This window comes from Psammomys obesus, unplaced genomic scaffold (genome assembly GCF_907164565.1).
Source record: "Psammomys obesus unplaced genomic scaffold, mPsaObe1.curated_primary_1811, whole genome shotgun sequence".
In the NCBI taxonomy this organism is placed as follows: domain Eukaryota; kingdom Metazoa; phylum Chordata; class Mammalia; order Rodentia; family Muridae; genus Psammomys; species Psammomys obesus.
Genome location: NW_026596034.1, coordinates 36,735,430 through 36,748,749, shown reverse-complemented (window position 1 = coordinate 36,748,749; position 13,320 = coordinate 36,735,430). Strand labels below are relative to the sequence as shown.

Genomic DNA, 13,320 nt, shown 5'->3' with positions numbered 1-13,320 from the left:
CAGTGAATACAAACAACCCTGCACAGCACTGGCCAGGTGGCCTGACCTGGCTGTGAAATTGGGGATCAGCCTTACACCCACCGGACCAGACACTGCAGTGCTCAGCCAAGGCGGCTCGGGGCCAAGGACAACAGACGCTGTGCCCTACAGCTGCCCCTGCAGTCCTCACGGACACCAGTCGAAAGGGACACTCATGTGGAGAAGCTGAGGAACAGGGCAGCTCTCATGAGGGAAGTCAGAAGAAAGCCTGGTTCTCCGGCAGCCCAAGCCAAACTTCTTGGGTCCCCCAGAGGTCCCCAGGCACAGAGGTTCTCTCTGGCTACTGCCTGAGAGGCATGGAGGAGGCTTGACAGCTCCACTGGGCAGCTGAGCTCAAACTCAAGCCAGGAGGAGAGAAGGAAACAGGTGAACTTTCTGGAAACTTCCCTCAGTTATGAAATAGTGGCACAGAAACACTGAGGATACCAGAAAGGGGCTGAGGAAGGAGCAGGAAGGAGATTGGAGGGGGCAGAGTGCAGGCCTGAGGTGGTCCTAAGCCCATCAGCAAAAGAGATCAACTGGCCATGCAAGCACCTGGGCTACCCTCTCCTGCCTTGACCCCCATCAGTGTCTTTCTGGATGTGAACCGCCTTCTAGAGTATCAACTGCAGACAAGGTCACCCCAAGATCAGGAGAGTGAGCAAAAAGCAGGTCACTGTGCCACCCACAAACACCAACCATCCCTCTCCAGCAAAAACAAAACGGATGCTTCCCTACCAATCACAGCCCTGTTCCCCACAGTCCTCTTTAGAGAGCTGCCTCTTTTTCCAGACAGCACCAGCCTGAAGTAAACCCCACTGGCTTAGGGCCTCCCCCAACACCCGCCCCTCACCTCCAAAGCCTAAGTCCTTCAGTGGCTCCTACAGCACACCCTCACTCCAGGAACAAGCCCAAATCTTCACCGGTCGGGTGTCTGCAAGGCAGGGGCCAGGGGAGATCTGGGGTTTTCTGTGGAGGGACCTTGGTGGCTGTGGGAGGGTTGGTCATCTGTCAGAGACAGATATGGAGGAGGAAGGCCTGGGGCAGGTCAGCAGAGCCACCGAGGGGTGGCACATGGAGCTGCTCTACAGGCCCAAGCACACCAGCGTCTGCCTCACAGAAGCCAAGAACCCATCCAAGGCCTGGCCTTGAGAGGCTACCTGAGTCGCCCTACCTCATCCAATCTCAGGGTAACCATCTCCCCAGGGCACCAGCCACACCCAGGATCCAGGATCCAGCAGATGAAACTAGAGATTCAGGCCAGCACCTTCTGGGGCAAGGGTGGGAGATGGCCCTGTGGAGAGTTAGCTAAATTCCCTGGTACAGGGGTGGGGCCCACTGAGCACTAACAGTCCTGATGAGCTCTTCCAGGGCCTGGAAACTGAGGCTGGTAGGCAATGTCCTGAAGTTATAAAGTATTCAGCTTATAGCTCTAAGGTTCCTAGGCTGTACAGACACCCCATGATGCTGTGGTCCACAGCTTCATCTCCAAACCTCTGTCTTGCTCCATAGTAGGCCAAGATACTTCTAGGCTCTCCGGCATTGACACATCAGAAAATATAGAGTGGAGTGAGAAATTCAAAGTGGGGTCGTGACAGGAGGACTGGGTCACCTGACTCCTGAGAACCCGCTTCTACCTCTATCTTCCTCCCCTCCCTCCTAGCTCCTGTCCCCTGACTTGCTGCTAACTCCCCGGAGCTCACGCATCTCCTCTCTTTGCACCTTCGGCTAATAGGACCTGATGCTGCAAGCTACCTCATGGTCATGTTGGTGTTGCTGAAGCCAACTCTAGTCCAATAAAGCCCTGCCTGTTGCTTTTCTGTCACACTTTCTCAGAAATACACAGTTAAGCCCATGGTTGCCACCATGGTGCAGTCCCTCAGGTCCTGAACAGAGCTGGCCAGGCAGGAGCCCAGACTGCTGTGGTTCTCCTGGCAAGTGGGTCACAAACCCCTCCCTGAGGTGGCACAGGGTCCTTCTGCGGGGTAGGACGCCCCTCCCACCAGCCCTGCTCCCGCCACCCAGATTCTCCATCCAATGTTGCTTCCCAAGATGTCTTTCTCCAGGTCACAGAAACCACCATGTCTCCTGTGCCCTCTGCTCCACCAGCGCCAAGCAAGGAACCAACACAGGCTCCAGAGTGACCACCAGCCAAACAGTCCTGGGCTCTGTGCGCCCATCCCCAGAGCCAGCTGGTTGTGTGTCACGGCCTCTGATGAGAATCACAAACCCTGACAAAGACTCTGAGCCATGACCCTGAGTCCATCACTGTGAGCATTTGCTGAGCACGCACTGTACGCCTGGCCCAGTGCAGGGAGCTCTGGTAGAATGAAAATGGCCCAGAGGATATCTCTGGCAGCCGAAGGTGGGACCACTGCAAAGGCCCAACAGCCATGCGTTCACCCAACAATGGAGTACTATGCAGACAGAAAAAAGGAATGAAGAATGGAGTGCTGCTCAGACAGAAAAAAAGAAATAAAGAATGGATCCCGAGGATTAGGAATGTCATGCTCAGTGAAGGGGCCAGTCACACAGGAACACATGTGTGAAATGACCGAATCAGGTAAACCAAGGGACAGGAAGCAGGCTAATGGTCACCAGGCATGAAGGAGGGTGCAGAGATGGTTGGAGCTGGAAAGTGTTCCAGACAGGCTGATGGTGCCGACCCGTGATTCCAGAAGTTGGGAGGCTGAGGCAGGACAGCCTGGGCTACAGTGAGACCCTGCTGCTCAGCTGTCAGAGTGCTGGCTGTGGATGAACAAGGGCCGGGGTTCAGTCCCCGGAATCTACGCAAGAAAGCCGGAAGCAGCGGCACCCACTAGTTATGCCCCTAGGGTGGCAGAGATAGACAGATCTCTAGAGTTCACCAGCCACGTAGCCTAGCCAGCGAGGTCCATGCCAGGGAGAGACTCTGACTCCTGCAGAACAAGGATGGCCCCTAACGAGGAGCCCCTGGGGCTGACGTTGACTGTAATGCATACACACTGTGTATGTACCCAGGTGCTCTCTCTCTTCCTCTCTCTCTCTCTCTCTCTCACACACACACACACACAGAAAAAAAAAGTAAAAAAATTAGACAGTGAGAACCCAACCGTGACTACACTAGAAATACTACAGCATGTATTGGAAGAGAATGAAATTTTTATATGAATTATATCTCAAAGTTATCACCAAAAATGTTATCAAATGCCATTTTCTCCCTCTCAGGGTGCGAGCCCAACATGCACCAGTCCCTGAGCACGCCTGGGGGGCCATGACACTGACTACTCTGGTTTCCGTTCTGTTACTGTGGTAATACCCTGACCAAGGGCAACGTGGGGAAGGGAAGGGTTCATTTGGCTTACACTCCATTGTCACTGAGGGAGTCCGGGGCGGGCACCCGAGCAGAACCCATGGCGGAGGAACGCCGTTTGCTGGCTCCTTCTACAGGGCTCACTCAGCCTGCTTTCTTACGGCACCCAGGAACACCTGCCCAGGAGTGGCACCACCCACCATGGGGCCGGGCCTTCACACATCAATCGTTAATCAAGAAGATGCCCCACAGACTTGCCCACAGGCCAACCTGATGGAGGCAATTCCTCCACTAAGGGTCCCTCCTTCCAGGTGACTCTGGTTAGAGTTGGTAAAACCGAACCAGCATGCCTGCCCCCAAGGCAGCGCCACCTGGAGCTCCCTGGCAGGCCTCTGTGTTGGAAACCCTTCCTGGGGAAGCTGACCATGGCCTCTCCTGAACCGCCCACTTCCCCTTCCCAGGGGCAACAGTCAGGAGACCGATGCTCCCTGAGGAGTGACAGCCCTTGGCACCTCAGCACAGCAGTAGGAGAGGGGCTCCACGGCCTGAGCCTGCACAAAGTGCAAGCAGCCTGTCCAGATTTCCCCCAGGTAGGCAAGGCTATGTCTCTGACCCAGCCTTCCCCATGTCCACAGCTTCTTGGGGCAGCTGCTGCTTGTTTGCAAATGGCGTGAGGGATGTCCTGCTTCCCCTGCCTGGAGGCTAAGCAGAAAGAGTCCGGTATGCTGCTGGTGCAACACTGGTCAAGAACACTCAAGTCCACACTGCTAAGTTCCCACTCGGGCCAGGCGCAGGTCTGAGAAAGATGCTGAGCCCCCTATGCTGTGGAGAAGGTGTGGGGTGCCTGGTGGAGGTGGCAAATAAAAGGGGGCACACGACCTCAGTCCCTACTTTCAGACTTACTCTCCTGGAGGTATCTCCTGGCTCTGGCCATCTACCCGTTTCTGTCCTCACTGTGTAAGGAGAGACCCATCAGAGCCGGTCAGGCATCTGTGACAAGCACAGGGCTCCTCTCTGGGGTTCTGTGAATACTCAGGAGAGCATGGAGGACTGCATGTCTGCAGGGGCCTGCCTGTTTTCTGCTGGAGAGCGGTTCTGTCAAGGGGCTCAGGGCAACGCTGCACTAGGGACCAACCTGCCTCTGCTAAGCTGACACCACAGCCACAGCTCCTCAGCTCTCTACACAGGAAGGAGTGGCCGACATGCGACCGACCCTCTCTCAGGAAGCCAGGGGAAGGTGGAGACCGGTTGGGTCCTGCTATCCAAATCGACCAACCACGTGACCTCGGCAGGCCACACAACCCTGTGGCCCTCAGTTTTCTAATCTCTTTGAGGGGAGTAGTAGTATGTTGTCTATGCATTCTTATGGTTTTGGATGTGTCTGTCAGCTCCGCCCCACTCGTGGCCACGGCCACGGACCTGTGAGTGGGAGGTTGTGGCTGTGGCAGCAAGAGAGGCAGGCTGCTGGCTCACAGTTCAGGCAGAAAGAGATGAGGGCTCATCTTCATCTCCACTTTTTACTCAGTATGAGATGAAGGGTCCCACATTCAGGGAGCCCTCTCTCCTCCGTTAGTCCTCCGTGGAAATGCTCTCACAGACACACTCAATGGTGGACTCGCCAGTGCCCAGGCAGTTCCTAATTCAATCCAGTCTACAGTCAAAATTGGCCAACATAGCAACAGAAAAGGCCACCTGAAGATGGTGGCGGAGATTAAACCACAGCCACTTTGCTTGGAAATGTCCAGTCTCCTTTGCTTGTATTACACGAGGCCCCCAAAGCACAAATCCAGAGCTTAACAGTCCTCCCCACCACAACCATGCTGGGGCCTTCAGCTCTTCTCAAACGCCAGACTGGGATGCCACTCCCTAAGGCTCTGATTTCTAGTCTTGAAGACCCTGGCACCACTAGGGCTGGAAATGCTCTCAGACTTGACGCAAGCTGGAGCGTCTGAACCAAAAGGGCACCAGTCTCACCTGGGGAATTCATGGAGCATCTCAGGGCTCAACTACCCCTCTCACCGTTTGGGTGAGTCCAGGTAACGGTGTCCCACGGGTGCTCCGGACAGACTTTGTGCTCAGTGGAGACATAGGCAAATCAGGACACAGGTCACTTGGCGAACACACAGGCCCTGTCCCACGGGTCAGGAACCACAAGGCAGTATGCAGCAGAGCTGGGAGGCACCTGGCCAAGCTGTGATTCTCAGAGCCCCTGAGCCAGCACCAGACTCACCTGGGCTCTGTCTATGCTCCGAGTGATACCCCAGGCCAGAAATTCAAGAAGGCTGGTAATCTGTGTTCAGGCACTCCTTCCAGGTGGTTCTGTCACACATGCTGGCCTAGACTCAAAGAGGTGGCCCATGCTTTGCTGCCAAGCACCGGTCTTGGTTCTCAGTCCAGTGTCTGCACCTTAGAGTCCCTCCTGGATTCAGGTGACTACCTGCGACATTGCTGGGAGGGAAGGAGATGGCACCTGCTGGGCAGGAGGAGGTCACTGCCTTACCACCAAGTCTGGAAAACTGAGGTAGAGAAAGGGGCAGAGGATTCCCATGAAGGCAGGAACCTAGGGCATGAGTGGGGGAGTGGAGGGTGTGTATAGCAGGGGGAGGAGGGAGAAAGGGTGGACTTCCAAACACAGCTGGGCCCTCCCTGCCCTGGGAGGTCTCTGCTGTTCCCTTAGGATACACAGAAACTCTGACTTGTGGGACTTCGCTTCAGTATCCCTAAAGTCTGGCAGGACAGACCCCAAATTGTATTACATATTTTTGCATCTGTGTCCGGACGGCTTGCTTTCCCAGGAGGTCACATCACCCTATTTCTTCTTTCCGTCTTTCCCTTATCTAGTCCTCTCTGCTCCTGCAAGCCACGCCCTGCACACAGCCAGGCCCACCCAACAAGTGCAGCCAATTACAAGGCGGGCTCCGATGTTGCACGGTATCCTGAACATGTAGGCCCCCTCCGTGGGAGCCTCTTACGACCAGATGCTTCCAGCTGAGGAGGGCAGCAGCAGAGAGGTGGTTCTCACGCAGGCAAGGAGAGAGCCACGCACCTCCTCTTACCCTCACTCTGCAAGGAATGTGCTTGCTCAGTGGAGATCCAGAACCATCTCAAGACGTGTGTACATCACACCGTTAGACCATTATCACCGTTAATCGTTCGCCAAGTGCCACTGCCTTCCTCGTCTCAAATGCCAGTTGTTCAAGACAGTAACAAAATACCATAATACTGTAATACGGTAGACAGAGGCCCAAGGTGAGGCTGACCAAAGACACACATCTTACAGAGATGTTTCTATCTGGGCATTCCAACTGTCCAGAGGATATGGACATCAGGGACAACAGTGAAGGAAACTAAATATTACCTTTATTTTCAAGTTCACTGAATGACCACTATGTGCTGGCAATAATTAGTCCTGGCCACCTGGCAATGGCCACCAGTAACACTCCTTCCTGCAGGGGGATACACTCCAAGCCACCATGCCCTACAGGCCTTTCTGCAGTGACAGTGACAGTCCCTCTCTGCGCTGTCCACCACAGCGGCCACTGCTCCGTGAGCTGTAAAGCACTTGAGCTAAGACTAGTGCACCAAGGAGCTGACTCCTTACATTGTATTGCACTTAATTAGATTCAAATGCAAATGGCTGCATGTGGCTAGAGGCCAGGGGGGTGGACGGGACTGGTCTAGGTGATTAATCCATTAAGTCTGATCTACAGAGAAAGTACAAAATGCTCTCCCGTCAGCCACCACAGACAGACCATTCTTCCATCTGCCCTCGGCTGTGCACCAGCCGCCCTCCATGAGCCCAGCACACAACCTAAGATGGCAGGAAACCCTGCATGCCCATGCAGGGAATCCAGACTGTCTGAAGCCCCACCCAGATCCACCTCAACAACACTGGAAGGTGAGCAGATGTGTAGCACAGGGCAAGACAGTCCAGCAGCCGGACTGGTCATGCTCCTTGGAGCATGAACAGTGGACAGAACGGGAGACACACACACTCACACGGCACACAGCACACAGGAGAGTTTGGAGCCAGGGGTTTACTCTTGACCCGGCTAGGTACGGCCTGAGAAGATCACCTGCTGGACATCCAAGAGAGTCCAGCGCAACCTTCGAGCCTGAGCGCTCTCCAAGGTGCTGAAGAAATCTCAGCCAGGAGCCACCCAGCTCAAGGGAGACCTAGGACGGAGATGGCCCAGTGGGTAAACATGCCTGCCTGCTGACAAGCCTGGCAATTTGTGTTCATTCTGCTGGACCCACGTGGTGAAAGGGAGAAGCAGTTCCTGCATGTCTCCACATGTAGCTTAGCACACAGGGACCCAAAACAAACAAACAAACAAACAAACAAACAAACAAACAAACGCTTAAAAAAAAAAAAAGGACCCCAGGGCTGGGATGTAGCTCAGTTATGAGAGGGCTTGCAAAGCACATGAGAACCCTGAGGTTGATCCCAGCAACATATAAGGTAGGTGGCAGTGACCCACGCCTGTAATCCCAAAACATCAGGAGTTCAAAGCCAGATGATAAGACGGTAAAGGGTCATCCGCAAGTACACAGGGTTCAAGGCCAGCTTGGGCTACGTGAGACCCTGTCTCAACAACAAAACACAAGGACCAGAGAAATGGCTCAGTGGATAAAGGCACTTTCTGGGTGAGCCTGATGACATGAGTTCAATCCCCACAGCCCACATAAAGGCGGAAGGAGGTTGCCCTCTGACCTCTACACACATGCTGTGTGGCACCGATGCACTCACACTCGTCCGTAATTCATTCACACACAATAACAACAAACTGGAAACTTGTTAAGCATTAAAACAAGAGGGTCTTCACTTAGGAGGCTTTCTCCAAGGATCTCTCCAAGCCTAGGCCAGCCTAGGCCACAGAGTGAATATTAGGCCAGACTGGGGTACTCAGCAAGTCCCTGTCTCAAAAGAAATAAAACACAACAACTACGACAAAAAGACCAGAATCCTGTGTGGTGGCATGTCCTCTGTGGCCAGCACGAAGGGCCTACTATGGAGAATATCTGTAAGCACAGTCCACTAATTACACTGAGAACTGGGGAATCCTGGGGTGCTGAGGAAGGAGTGCTCCGCCTCCGAAACTATCTTTTCTAGAGTAATCGTCTCTCTAGCTCAGGTCAGTAACATTAACACCCAGGACTCCACACTAGGTGCTCTCAGATGCCACTCTTGAGGGAAACGATGACCCTCAAGCTCACACCCGGTCCCCAATGCCAGCAGTTGAGGCTGAGGTGGGGGAGGGAACACTTCTCACAAACTCTTCTTTCTCAGCTATAACTGGAACAAAGAACTAGTCATTCGCTCTCTCTTTCTCCTTTCACCTGTCAACAACCCCCTCCCTCACTGGTGAAGAGAGATGGAAGGAATGCCTTCCTCTTCCGAGGCAGGGTGTGTGCTCCTTTCAAAACCAAGCTTCTCCCAGTGGATTATGTGTGGATGGGCTGATGGGGTTGTATTGCCTTAACTCAGGCACCTGGATTTTTTTTTTTTTTTGAACAAAGCTTTCCTCATAGCCAAGCATGACAAGTAGTTTTTAAGTAGCTGGGTATGGTAGCACAGACTTGGAATCCCCAGCACTCAGGAGACTGAGGCAGGAGGATCAGCAGTTCAAGACCAGCCTAAACAACTTACAAAAGCCCTTATCCAAAAAGACTGGGGATACAGCTCCGTGGCAGAGTGTCTACCTAGCATAGCAAGTAGCAAGACCTTAGGTTCAAAGCCTGGTGCCAACAGAGAGACAGACACATTTGTGTTGTCTGATCTCAGTTTCTCTTCACGAGGGACAGCAACGCCAGAGGCTTAGTCCAAAATGGACACAGCTGCCCGGCTTCTCTTTAGTACTCTGTATTTTCAGGGTGGCAGGGACTCCCGGCCCTTGCCTAGGAGGAGCAAACAAAGCCAGGAGGTATACTGCTTTGGGGGACGGGGTGGAAGATCCGAGGGTGGCAGGTGTATTGTGCGAGTGTGTGTGCGCAGGCGCCTGGGTGGATCTGAGTTCTTACTGTGGGTGTGTGTGATGTGTGTGGGCTGTGGAATCTGGGCCGGTGAACGGGACCTGCTCGTATGGGGAGTGGGGAGGCCGGGGCGTATGATGACTCATCTCTCAGAGTGTGGGTGGGTTTATCTGGGTTGGGGGTTGACTTTTTGGTCCAAGACATTCAGAGGAAGCCTTGTTTATGTTCAGAAAGTAGGGAGGTCTCCAGGCCTCAACAGAGCAACAGCAATGGTTGCTAGAGCAGGCATCTGCCCCTGTATCTAGAGGTGCTGCCCCGGCACAGGGGCAGGCAGTTCACAGAGGGAGTTTATAAGGAGGCAGAGAAAAGTAAGGGGAACTGAGAATCCCAGCTCTCCCCAAGGCTCCTGGCTCGAAGCCTCTGCTGCCCAGGTGTGACACGGAGAGTTCAAGAGTCACGGTAGGTACCACCTGTCACCTCTGACTGTCGCCTGTATGTCCACTTCAGTCCTGCCTGTCTGCTGGTTCTTCTGAGAATTCTTAACAGTTATGTTCTCTGTGCGTGAACCGTAAAGATGAAAAGAAGGCCCACTCCGTTCCTGGCAGAGGCTCATCCTCGCCCACTCCATGGTATTAACCCTTTAAAGACAAGGGGACAGAAACTCAGAGAGGCTAAGTCACTTGCCCAAAGTCATGAAGCAGAGCCCTGGCGAGGCCAGGATTCAAGGCCAGGTGGTCAACGCCCAAAAAGCTTGGTTTCCTGCCATCCCCACCCGATCCCCAGGCCTCCATACAGACTTCAAGAGGAGCTCACATCAGGAGCGATGCCTGATGTGCCTGGGGGAGGGCAAGCTGAAGGAAGACTTGACAGAAGTGTCCCCAGTGGAAACGGATTCTGTACCAATTGCAGCTGAATGTAGAATACATTTCTCTGCTCATGACAACGGCCACTTCTCCAAGTTGGCCTTGGGCCCTGAGCAAAAGTTGTGGGGTACTGCTAGTGTCTGCCCCCAATTCCCATCTCTGTGTAAAGCCAAAGGCAAGCTGAAGCTGGAACTGCTCACTCAAGAGAACCAGTCACCCAAAACTGTGGACCTGGTGTCCACCATGTAAGGGGTACCCAGGCCCTGATCAGCTGCTACACACTTGACCTCATGCCAGCCAGCATTCACAAGACAATTTTCCCAGGGTCTGAGTTCTCATAGGTCACCCCCTTCCTAGTGAAGAGCTGGTCATGCCCAGAAGAATGTATCTGGACACCTGTACCTGAATGTCCAGAGCAAGAAGGGCCAGCTTAATCTCAGCCATGCTATGTCAATATCTAAGAAGGAGAACAGGCCCTGAAGCCGACTGCAACATGCCTACCTCACTTCGGGGAAACAGTTAAGAACTGCCATTTCCTCAAGGGGTTCGGGGCAAAAGGAGCATGGCTGGGCAAAGTCACAAGGGGACTCTGCCACAAGGCTAGGCTCTGAGCCTCTGCACACACGTAGCTATGGCCCCATTGACTTCCCTTCAAAGTAGACTGGACCAGGCAGGTTTGGGGGCAAGGAAGTACCACAGGAGGCCAAAGGCTTGGAAAGCACCCAATGAAGGAACAAGATCCTCCGGGGATCACTTAGGGCATAGTCTCAGCACACCAGGCCCCGAGTCCCCATGGAGAATTACCACCTTCCTCCTAAGTGAACACTCTGGGAAGATCATGTCTGCTTTGCCTGCTTCTGGGTGCCTGGAGCTCACAGCATCTGGCCATAGGAAGAGCTCAATAAGTATTTGCTGGTGGAAGGAAAGACTACTTTAGGCCAATGGAGTGTGGGCAGGCCTGCGTGCAGGGCCCCACCCTGGAGGATTCTGGGATTCTCCCCTCCCTATGGGTCCAGTCAGCCCAGGGTACCAAGACAGCTGTTCCAGAGCAGGAACCTCTAGACAGCAGTTTTGCAGAACAGTTTAGCCAAAGCCCTGGGTGACAACTGCCTGTGAAGGCTCCCTCCTAGGAGCACCAGGCTGCTGGACCACCCACCTGGGCCGCCCACACCTGCTGCAAGGCCCAAACCAAGAGTGTGTGTGTAAGTATGTGAGTACACGTGTACACACACACACACACACACACACACATACACACACAGGCCTGGGACCTCAAGAGGGCCTCAATGCTCCAGGGTCAGGGAAACTCTCCAGCTTCACCCACGAAAACAACATTACAGAAAAGGCCGCCTGGGACCAGGGCTGGGCAAGGCGCAGACAGGCAGGAGCATTATATAATTAACTGCCCAGACTCCGCCTCCTCTTCGGGTAATAACGAACCCTGCCTTTCAGTTGCATAAGCCAAAATAATAATTACTTTCCAGCCCTCATTGCTCCTGGATGTGGCCGGGAGCAGGTGATGGCTTCAGGCAGAAGCTGGCTTCAGGCACAGAGAACACACACGGGCTCCATGGAGCTCTCCACCTCCCCCCTGCCCCAGAAGCCCAAGTCATTGCTGCGTCTCACTCCCTGCCCAGGCATCCGTGCCGAAAAATCCAAAGCCGCCCAGGCCTGGAGGGAGGCAAGAGAACAGCCTCTTGGGATGAGCACCCCCGAGGGGGAGGGAGGCTTTCAGGCAGAGTGGGCTTTGGGGTCTGACTTCCAGGACCTCCAACTATTCCCGAGGTCTCAGCACTGCTGAGAAGTGGACACTGGGGTGTCCAGGTAAGGTGGAGGCTGCCAAGGCAGCCAGGACTTCTGAACAGAAACCATCACACTGGCAGTGCCCTGGCTTCCGGCACCGGCTCTGCCCTGACTGTGGTGGCATCTTACACCGGAGGCGCAGAGCGATTCCCTAAACTAAAGGTGAAAATGATTCAGCCACTAAACGGCCAGATTCCTGGGCTCCCGCTAAACAGATGGGCCTCCTCCCTCCCTCCCTCCAGCAGCCTGCTTCGACAGCCTGTGTCCAACCACCTAGAAGTTTATTGCCTTGCTGTTTGGTTTGGTCGGCATCCCCCGCCTCTGGCGCTCCCAGCGCTCCCTCTCTATTGGCCTGGGTTGCTTTAGGACTGAGGGAGGCCCTGGGCACCGCAGGAAAACAAGAAACCAACCAGGGCCTGACACCGGGGATGCCAGGCGGGCAACACCGAAGGAAGGGAAGGGTCTATGTCCAGGCCCCTCCTGCCTTGGCGGCCCCCTCTCCTGCCTTGGCGGCCCCAGAGGTGGCAGAGAGCCCGGCCTGGCCTTCCGGCAGGTGTAAATCCTCTGGCCTGCTCCTCAGGATGTGCTGAGATTGTGGCTCAGCTGCTGCGGCAGGGGCCAGGCCCTGCTAGTGGAGAGCCCCCCAACCCTTGGGCTGGAATGGGCCACTGGCCCCATCAAGCACGGGGCAACCTGTGGCCAGGGGCCCGCTGAGGCCTCCTGGGAACCTAGGAGGTGCCCCAGGAGCCCACAGCTCAACTGGAAGGCGAGGCTCAACTTCCCGGAGATAAACAGGAGAAAGAGAGGGACGATCCCCATTCCTCCCCCGCCCCCGCTGCCAGCACCTACCTCCATCCGAGTAGGTCTCCGTGCCGTAGCCATCCTGCAGTCCGTTGCTCCAGGTCCCTTCGTATTTGGCCCCGTTGCCCGTGCACTCCCGCACCCCGTAGCGCCCCTTAAATCCGTGCGTCCACTCGCCCTTGTACACCCACTTCCCCTTGCTCTCCAGGCCGATGCCGTGGCGCTTGCCCTGCGCCCAGGTGCCTTGGTACGTGTTGCCGCTGGGCCAGGTGTAGACGCCCAGCACCTCAAAGCCGTGGCTCCAGGAGCCGGTGTATTCGCCCTGGCCCTTCGGGCCGGTGCAGACGCCATGGCCGTGCGCCTTGCCGTCCTCCCAGCCTCCGCAGTAGGACCCTCCATCGTCAAAATTAAACCTACCCCCACTGGACATGCATGTAACGCGGTTTGCGAATCCCGCAAGCGGTGAAAAAAAAAAAAAAAAAAAAAAAAAGAAACAAGGCGATCAACAAACCGGAGTCTTGGTTGGCTGGCTGGCTTTTTGTTGCGATGCTCTTTTCGGGGGGGTGGGGG

At 54.9% G+C, this 13,320-nt stretch overlaps 1 protein-coding gene across 1 annotated transcript in view; it reads right to left on the bottom strand.

The window, feature by feature from the left end:
* Window positions 1-13,302, bottom strand: part of Jph3 (junctophilin 3) — a 56,154-nt gene extending 42,852 nt beyond the window's left edge. The window contains exon 1 of the mRNA XM_055620899.1: window positions 12,799-13,302. Within this exon, the coding sequence (XP_055476874.1) occupies window positions 12,799-13,180 (382 nt within the window). The 5' untranslated portion in view covers window positions 13,181-13,302. The remainder of the gene's footprint in view (window positions 1-12,798) is intronic.
* Between the last annotated feature and the right edge of the window lie 18 nt (window positions 13,303-13,320).